General features: G+C 47.2%; 1 protein-coding gene across 3 annotated transcripts in view; it reads right to left on the bottom strand.

Annotated features, from left to right (window-relative positions):
• Window positions 1-2,273: 2,273 nt before the first annotated feature.
• The window catches only part of LOC147624190 (uncharacterized), a 60,957-nt gene continuing 53,075 nt past the window's right edge, over window positions 2,274-10,155 (bottom strand). Inside the window, exon 4 of one of the 3 annotated variants that reach the window (XM_086819128.1) lies at window positions 2,274-3,461. In XM_086819128.1, the coding sequence (XP_086675254.1) occupies window positions 2,365-3,461 (1,097 nt within the window). In that variant the 3' untranslated portion in view covers window positions 2,274-2,364. Of the gene's footprint in view, window positions 3,471-10,155 lie in introns of all 3 variants that reach the window. The other 2 variants (XM_086819129.1, XM_086819127.1) reach the window with 2 other exon arrangements.

The following is a 10,155-nucleotide window of genomic DNA, read 5'->3' as shown; positions in this document are numbered from 1 at the left end:
TCTGTTCAGTCCAGATTCACAAGCCAACAGGCAACCAGGCAAGAAGGAAGGTATTCTCGTGTCAAGGACCAACTCTGCTTTGCACAAGTCAATATCATAAAAAGTGAGGCACGCAGTGTGTGAGCGTCAGCACTGGACCCCAGTTGAAGGACACGGGCTTGCTCTCTCTCTCTCTCTCTCTCTCTCTCTCTCTCTCTCTACAGAAGTCATTTCGATCACCCCATAGCTACAGCATTGCTGCTGCCTGATGCTTCGCTTCAGAACTCAAAAAGATCGGTGGCGGAAATGGCCAGAAACGAAGATGGCTCGCAAACGAGCCCAAGAAAAAGCTAAATCTGCCAAAGGTTCTTCCTCGATCTTTCTTCTGTGGGGAAAATTCTAGGGCTGCTGAGATTGCCGTTCAACATGAAAAGTGAATATTGTACGGTTTCCGAGATTGTCGTACAACATAGAAAGTGAGGATTTTAGGGTTTCTGAGATTGCCGAACGCCATATAAATTGAAGATTTTAGGTTCTGTGGGGTCAAAAATTTTGGATTTGTGAGATTTTGGTGAAGACCTAGGATTGTCTGACCCTATTGACTGAAAAACGCCCTATTGCTTCATATGCTGCTCGCTGGGCCACATTGAAGATGAAGCACTCTCAAAAAAAGCAAGAGGGAGGGGGCGGGGGGGGGGGGCTAAGGGGAATCTAAGCAGCAGGTGGCAATAGCTGCTCGAGAGTTTGGTTTCGAGTTCTACAGGCGTATGCAATCAAGTGTACTCAAATGCCTGATATAGAAAAAGATCCCCACCTGTGCGCCCTCTAACTCACCTTCACCACCTGTCCAGCTGCGTACTCACCTGTGCAAATCAGCCCCACCATCACCATTCGCCACACCTGCATCTAGGGCTGCCACCCCTCTGTGGTGCCCAGGCTTCTGCGAGCTTTTCAAATTCACTCGGAGGCATATGACATTACACCCCCCACTCAGAGGAGATTCTGCCAAAGACTCTGGCACTCGTATAGGAGGAGCCAGATTTCCTACTTCTACTGGCTGTTTCTACACGGTGAGCTGCCCACCAACCAATGGAGATCTATTTTTGGCATGGATCCATCTTGTCCTAGGTGCCCAGCTCCATCCGAGACAGTGTATCATTGCTTATGGGAGTGCAAAGGAGCACAAAGGATTTGCATATCTATAGCCCAACACTTGGGCAGATTGAGAAGTGATTCTGTATATATTACTTGGCGTGCTATTGCATGGTTGACTCAGTCTGGTCCACATCTTTTTGAGGGCAGTGATGCAGATGCTGTTATTCTCGTCTGTAGGGGCAGCGCTCAGAAATGTTTGCTTCAGGATATCCCTCAGTTGCGATACACCCCACGTCCGCTGAGTATTGACACCACCTGGGAGATTATTGCTAGTATCACAGCATGGAATATCTGGAAGACCAGATGCTCAGAGGCCTTCGGGGGTATTCATGTTTATGACACCCAGTGTATCTGCAGTATATGGAGTGACATCGTTCACTCTTTTGGCCACCTGGGCCCATACACAGGGATCTTCTGGAGCTGCACAAAAAAAAACACAGCAGATTTATGAGAGAGTGGAACCATGGTATTTTCTTCTCCTCCACTCCTACGGGGCTTTTATGGCAGCATAGTGCCCCCGATTGGTTGAGAACTCCCTACCTTTTGGTCTGAGATCTCCCTTTGTATGATTTTATATTACTTAATAGAAATCTCTTTTCTGAAAAAGAAATATCATAATAAAGTAAATGCACTGCTGCAAGACAAGGGCCCTTCAGTCGGCTATTGGGACTTAAATGGGTATCCAGTGTGCGCTCTCTCTCTCCTCTCTTCTCTTCAATATTGGAATTAATGCATCAACGAAATTAATCACCCCCCTTAATCGTGTACCTTCTGCTAGTGCAAGCAACAGTCTACATCCATCCATCTCTCTCCATGTGCAGAAATTCCTTTTAGAGGGTTGGGCCAGCTAATCCATAGGACATGTAACAAAAACTCAGCAAGGAAAAACAAAGAGACTGGAAAATATTTGCAACTGCAACCACCAGGCGGCTTAAAGACGAAGCTCTTTTTGAAACTACAAGTTGTCCCCTTTTAGGCTACAAGCCTACAAGGGCAAGCAGACTGAAAAACACCTGTCCGTCGTTGTGCCCTGCACACGTGCATCTTCACAACAGTGCTGGGCAAGAAAATATCTTTTGGAATTTATCTGGGATCACAAGCATCATGGCAAGCTTGCATATTTGTGTCAAATGCTCCAATAAAAAAAGTGGGTGAGATTGCCTGCATTTTGACATAAATGTTTAAAAAAAGCTTGTACAACAGGTACAACTTTAGCTTTTCCAGCAGCCCTCACTTCTTGAATTTATCCTCACAAATCTTGCCGGGTTCATACTCCGACTGCTTATATAAAACCTCTCTTATCCGGTCAAAGACAACATGCACAGGAATGCAAGTCACTAAAGGAGACTTTAAAACTTTAGAAGTAACAGTCTCCTTAATCTCACCTCTCACTTCATGTTCAATTCTCACTTCATGCTCATCAATGGCTAAAGACGACAACATCCGTGTTTTCTGAAATGATGAACTTGCCTTTCTTGATGACTTCTTGGAGAGGCAGCATTTAAGCATCGGATGCATCCTGTGTCCATCTGAAGTAATTAATGAGCCTTCTTTTTGATTGAGAATTTTATGCATGGATGGGCAAGGAACCCGCTGTAATGCAGTCCGCCCTGCAGTCCTCCAACCGATGTGTTCTGTCTTACTTCTAATATGATTACCCCGTCTTGAAGCGACTTGTGAACTATCTCCATATCTACTTTCAAGTATTTCTACTGATACAGGATATCCTACAATTGCCCGGCCACTCACCTTACTCATGAGGGACACAAGTGGTACACGTTCACCTTTATAGATTCCCTGAAACTCTACTCTGACATGAACCCAATTAGAGTCCTGCCTTTGTGTATTACTGCAATCTTGACTACTTAATGAGCTCCATTGGGAACTCCCGAGTACACACTGGTCCTTTCGTGACCTCATGCTTCGGGTTTCAAAGCCACCTCTGATACCATCAACTGATGTTTCCCCATAACTCGCCCCATGCTTCATGTTTCCCCGCCTTAGCCCTGCGAAAGGCCCCATACTAGTGTTCACATCATACTGCAAGGTACCTGCCTCCTGACCTTGTTCCAATTCATCACCTGTGTAAATAATTGCATCTTCGTTTTGTTCTGATCCCTGACTATAAAAACCCTTACGGACATTGCGCCTTCCTTTGGCTTGCCACTTAGAGACACTTTTCCCAGTCCGCAAGCATACACCTGCATGCAATGAACCAGCTTCACACAGCCCCTTGTTTCCGCTTCTCATCACACTCATGCTGTTAAATCTGTGTGCATTGTGACTTGCATTGCTTGATCTATTTAAGCCTTCTGGATGATAAAACTCTGCAATTTCTAAAATTAAAAGTACTTTAACAACTCTCTCTCTCTCTCTCTCTCTCTCTCTCTCTCTCTCTCTCTCTCTCCACACACACACACACAGCTTTTCTGTCTGCTTTTGTTTTCCACAAGCATTCCACGGCTTTAAACATGAAAATGTCAATCTATCTGCGAGACCAAGGCAGCAAAGGGAGATAAAATTGCACATATGCCATGATTATAGACTGCACTATTCGTCGCAGACATACATGCAAAGGCCAAGTAGATAGCTTCCAATATTCAATTTTGTGATGTAGCTTCTGTATCACCCATTCAATCTCTTTTTCAAGGGAGATCTCCCATCCAATGGGGTATCCAAGATGCCTAACTATCTAATTAGGTGGCACAATGTCCTGGCCAGAGTAACCTATGCCAATCACAATTTTTCAGCAGTAAGAGCTTTGATTTTGCAAAGTTGACATTCAGCCCAGCAGCCAACCCATAAAACAACAAAGCTTGCATGATTACCCTAACATCAGGCCGCGGAGCGAGGGAAGGGTGAGGTGACGCGTTTGGTCCCCGCACCTCCCTCGGAGACGTGGGACATTTCTCCCCCCTTCGGCGAGTGTCTACCAACCCCCCGTCGAACGGCTTGGCTTGCCTTCGGCCACATGGGTCTCACGGGACTCGACATGCCCGTATATCATCCCGTCGAGTCGGCCATCGCCCACTTCTCGTCTTGGCACACCGAGTTCATGACCGTCTGTATTGGTACAAGCCGCACATTTACACACGACGGGCGACGCTGCCGTCTACCTTGATCACGTCATGTCCCGAACGGGAACTCACCGGCAACAGGGCACCGGCCCGAGACACGACTCTCCGCCTCTCATCAAGCTCTATATTCCAAGAAAAAAAGAAAGAATAGGCTTGAGCCACAAAATAATTTCCATTTCCCATGGAAATTCCATGTGGCATGTCATCCTGTGACAGCTTATCTATATACAAGAGCATCGGATGTGTAGCAATAGCACAAAGCAGAGCACTGAGAGGACATCCTTATCTGACAGATTTCCCTAACTTCCAGAGGGTTGAAAGTTCACCTCCCAAAATGCATTTCGTTGTACCTTTTTGATACAACCAGTAAATAACATTTTTCAGTTTGCACCCAAATCACATTCTATCCATTACCTGTGCTATAAAATCCCATTGAACAATATCAAAGGCTTTTACTATGTCCACCTGCATAATGAGGACATCCTGGTGCATGTATTTGACATAGTCTATGCCAGTATAAGCATTGGGTATATTGTCCATAATTTGCCTTATTGGAAAGAAACCATACTGATTTGGATGATAACCAACATGCAATATACCTTTGATTCTATTCACAAGCATCTTAGTGACAAGCTTGTACACCACAAGTATCAAAGTGATGGGATGCCAATCCATTAAACCTTCACAAAGCTGTTTTTTGGGGAGCAATTTAAATAAGCCTTCTTCCCAGGAGGATGGCAATTGACCGATAGACCAACAATAATTAACCATCAAGAGGATGGGCTGTTTTAGAACATCCCAAAATGCGTGAAAAAACTCCACTGTAAGGCCATCCCATCCTGGGGATTTCCATTTACCCAAATTTTTGAGAGCAACATCCAATTCTTCCTCAATAAAAGATGCATCCATAGTAGCTGCCTCATGCGGAGTGACAATAGGGTGAATGTACCGCAAGAGTTCATGACGTGCATGTAATACTTCCTGAGAAGGGGACTGACGGGCAACAAACATGTCTGCAAAATAGTGATGACAAACATTTGCAAGTTGTGCGTTGTTACATGTCCAAGTTCCATCGGATAATTTCACTCTTGCAATAGAGTGTCTTTGTTTGGCTATGTGCAGATTTTTGAAAAAGGATTTGGAAGAACAACCTTTATCAAGAACAGGCTTTTTTCGAGCTCAAGTTTGCCACTTGTTCAACTTACGAGCATCATTTTGGTGAAGACAATGTTTGGTTTGTATTATATTTGAAGGCATCTTCCAGATCTTACAGAGTAGTAGTGCCGTGTGAACATGGGCTTACCAAGGGCACTTTTTCCCATTGGGTTTTTTCCCTTGGACGTCTAGTGTGAAAGGACACTACACTTTATATCTTGTACTTGTACTTCGTTTTCTCATCACTCAATATACATGCAAGTACTTCTCCCACTCCTCCCAATCGTGTTGCTTCCTGTGAGTGTGTGTGTGCTTCATTGCTATCCATACCCTAACTCTAGCATCCAAGAGGGCCAACATTTGGTATTAGAGCTTCTAAATCCGCTCATTTTAGGGTTTCAGTAGCTTAGGGTTTTTCAATCCGTTTAGGGTTTTTTCTCTGAATCTAACCAAACCCTTCATACAGGGGACTCATCAAACCATTCCGAATCTGATTCTGCATGCGTTTTCAAAAAACCCTAATTTTTTAGCTGTCCAGTTCGTATAATTGTACGACCAAGATCTGACTTCACATGTGTGTTCGCCTCGCTTTGCTGCATCTATCCATACAACTCTGAACTGATTCTAGTACGCAGGTATGGTGTGAAGTTTAAAAACTATTCGGCTATGGATCCAAATGGATGGACGAAGATTATGGATTATCCGGAGCTTCTGAAGGCCTATCTGAAAGCTTTTCAATAGCGGTGAACTGCTTAGAAGCCGGGGGGGAATGTCACAAAATTCCTCACAGCTTCTGTTTTCTACTGTTCATGTGTGGCATATGGAGCCTGACATGACATACATGTATGGCTTGTGGGGCCTGACATGGTGTATCTGTATGGCATATGAAGCCTGCATTACAGTACATGTATGCCTCATGGAGCCTAACATGATAGTACATGTGTGGCTTGTGGGGCCTGACATGGTGTACATGTATGGCTCATGGAGCCTGACATGATGTGATTCTCAGGGGCTGGCTATCCTGGTGACCTTTTGTATTTATGTACTAGGAAGGTTCCGGAAGGATCATGGGCCTTGGACATTTTACCTGATAATGTTACATGCGGAACATTGTGCCCTCCAGAAAGCTCCAATCCACCCTATCATAAGCTTTCTCAAAGTCGAGGAGTAGCACAATGAGATCCTGCTGCTGCCGTAGCATGGCCGAAGCTGTCGCCTCCCAAAAGGTAAAGAAGTTATCCAGAATGCTCCGATCTTGAACAAAGCCAATCTGAGTGTCGTGGATCAAGTTTGGAAGAAAGGGCTTAAGTCTTCTGCTGATGGCCTTGGCCAAGATCTTATAGGCTGTTCCTAGAAGAGTGATGGATCTCCACTGCTGGATCTCCAATCTGTCACCACCCTCCTTGGAAATCAAGTGAATCAAGCCCCCAGAGAACCTCTCAGGCATGGCCCCTGTGATCATAACCTCATTGAAGGCAGCTCGAATGCTGCCTTCATTGAGGTCCCAATGACGAAGAAAGAAAGAGACTGGAAGCCCATCCGCCCCAGGCATTTGCCCCTGGGAAGTGCCGTCAATGCCTCCGCCAGCGCCTCAGTAGAGCGAATGATGTCAATAAGAATGACCGAAGAGAACTTGCGAATGTTGTCTCTCCTCCTGTGGGAGCCGGCTATCTCAAAGAAATCCCCTATGACTCGAGTCCAAAAAGAGGCCCTGGCGTGATACCTATACTCCACCCTCCTCTCCTCGATGAATCTAATCTCCGTGCGAGCGGCAGCAAGCTGACTCCCGATCCGCTGACTATCGAGAGACCTCTCCTGAAGCTGCGGTAAAGGCTAGACTCCTCCTCAGACTCCTCTCCTGCTGTAAAGAGGCTAGACCATAGTCACAGGGGACGGAGGGGACGGCAGCTTGGAACGCGGGGACGCCGATTCGGGACGGACCAGCAACGGGGACGGACGGGGACGGACGGACGTCCCCCATGGCACGTTTCTCACTAGGGACGGCACAGGAACGGGGGACGCCGGTGAGGGACGGACCTGTGAGGGGACGGCAGAGAGATGCCTGCCATTTTTGGCCGTTGCGCTTCCCATTTCTAGCCTTTTTTAGCTGTTGGCTCTTTGAGGCTTGTTTGGCCCTCTCTCTCTCTCTTGCCCTTGAGGCTTAAGTTTGAGCCTTGGGCCTTGGGCCTTGGCCCTTGAGGCTTGGCCCTTGCCTCTCTCTCTCTCTCACTTGCCCTTCCCTCTCTCTTGCCTATCTAATATCTATATATAGAACAAGGCTACAAACATGGAGTTTAGCGTAAACGGCCCTTCGGGCCGGGGGGGGGGGGAGTCATCTCCCCCCCGGACCCCCTGCAGAGAGGGGCTCACGCCCCCCTCCGCACCTTCCCCCAAGTAGGCTGGTGTGAAACTGCGCGCCGCAACGGACTCAAAATTTACAGCCCATATGCAGTAGGTGTATAATAACTCACCGCATATGCATGTAGCCTTTTTGGCAGTGTGCCAACCTTCTCTAGAATCGTCTCATGCTATCTGGCCACAATCGGCCACCATCCGGTGTTTAAACCGGGACTTATCAGGTGACCCGTGCTACTCATAAATGCCTTCTCCTCATATAGAGGGGACTCACAAAGTAGAGTTAGCCGGTGCCTGCGTAGTTACCTGAGGGTGGAAAAACTTTAAAAAAAAAGTATTTTTTGAGTGCCGTTCCCTCCCCCGTCCCCGTTCCCTACTTATGGCCGTCCCCCGTCCCGTCCCCGTCCCCGTCCCCCGTTACCGTCCCCCGTTCCTTGTGACTATGGGCTAGACTCTCCTGAAGCTGTTGTAAAGAAGCTAGACTCCTCCTCAGACTCCTCTCCTGCTCTCGGAAGCCCTCCAATCGGCTTCGGCTACCTCCTGCAAGAAACTATTGATCTCACCTAAGCCCTCATCCGATGTGCACGCAACAGAGCCTGAAATAAAGTCAAATCCCGCCCATATCTGCTCTATCTTGCTGCATATCTCGGGGTGGGTCCTGAATGAGGCTGTCTGGAATCCTCGAGCTCACATGCCTGTTGTGCCTCCACGGGTCCTCTAAGGACAAAATAACCGGGGCGTGATCAAAAAAGGAAGTGCCTGCCAACTCATCAACATAAAACCTATCTAGTCTAGAGAGGTTGGGGCCGGTGCTCCTCCTATCCAATCTCGAGAAGCAAAGGCTCCCAGGGCTATGCCCAAAACTCTGGAAGATGCCAAGGGTAATGTCTCTTGAGTGCGAGAATCATCTCTTGAGACTGTGGCCATGCCACCTCCAAGTTTGTCCTCAGCTACCTCTATCATGTTGAAGTCATCGCCCAAGCACCAAAAGTCAGCCTGAGGGAGGGCCTACTGGATTGTGCTCGACTCTACCTGCAGCGGCGTTCAGATCATAAACATTGAGAAAGCCAATGCTATCCTCTCTGATCAAAATGGTAATCCACTGTTCACGCCCCACGACTATGAATCCTGAGCCAGTCAAACTGCCGGTAACAGCTGCTCACTGATAGAAATACACACCCCTCCCTGCGTTCCAGAGGGGCTGAAGGATGGGGACCAGAAAGTGTGACTCATGCTTGGAAGAATCTTCCCGCATCAGCGGGTGCGTCCCTCTGAAAGGTGATGCTCCTGGAGGAATAAAATGTCTATGGGTCCCCAAACTATGGCTCTCTGAAGCTCCCCTCTGAGGTGCCTCGTCTCTGAAAGCACTGAGGCCGCCCTAAACCTTGAATGCCCCATGAAAAAATCTGCATATCAATCACTGTGTGATGCGGCACTAGCGGAACTGGCCTCCACTCGAAGAGTCTTGGGCGAGGATTTAGACAGGGAATAGACACAATCCGTGCAGGGATGAAGGCGTGCCAAGTGGGCACTAATCCTGTCCTCCATGTGACGCCACTCTATCCGAGCGCAAGTGTATGCATACTCCAGACTCCATCAATCACAATGGAGGTATCTATAAGAAGGAGGAAGAGGTACCACGGCAGAAGTATGCATGAATACAAAGCAACACCTCCAAGCTAGAGGCTACCATCTCCCCGTCCTAGCCTCGATGGGCTGAACCGCCAAGCTCCATCCTAGCCAAAGGCCAAAAATGGGTGAGAATGTCGGTGATACAAAGATCGTGGAGATGGTGGGAGAGCTCGACTGCAGGTCCCTGGATGGGAGCTGCCACCAACTCGGGATCCCACTCTATCCCCAGGGCTGCACTGAAGGGGAAAGAGAAGATCATTGCACCATTATCTAGCGTAGAGGGTCTCGAGTGGTGAAAAACCACACATACCCGAATAGGGACTCCTGTCTCCTCAAACATGTCGGTCCCTTCCGTCGGCAGACATCGGAAGTCACATGCACTCTGCACTGTAGTGCATGGTGACAAGATGGCTCATCAATCAGTGCAACATTGTACAATATTAGAATCCTTTAGGATTCGATATTTGTTGTATGTCGTGACCCCATTGTAATCCTCAGTCTAGGATATGTCAAGTACGAGCTACGTAGGTCATTCCTCAACCTTAGTGAGTCAGTCAGTCAGTTAAAGTCCCTTAACCCACTTGGAGAGAATCATTCATGCATATAGATGTCATAGAAGCCTTAGAGTTTACATCAGGACATGTGTGCATTCTTGCATAGCATTCATCCCATATGCATTTAGGCCATCTAGAACATTGCAGAAGCCTCAGAAGTTTATCTGGTATTTTTTCCATAGTTTATAGTATTTATTTATCATTTTTGTAGCATTTAATACTATCATTACTTTATTTATCCATGTAGC

Source organism: Cibotium barometz, chromosome 25 (genome assembly GCF_041138505.1).
Source record: "Cibotium barometz isolate CiBa-2024 chromosome 25, ASM4113850v1, whole genome shotgun sequence".
Taxonomy (NCBI): domain Eukaryota; kingdom Viridiplantae; phylum Streptophyta; class Polypodiopsida; order Cyatheales; family Cibotiaceae; genus Cibotium; species Cibotium barometz.
The sequence above is the reverse complement of the archived record's forward strand: the minus strand, read 5'-3'. Positions and strand labels throughout refer to the sequence as shown.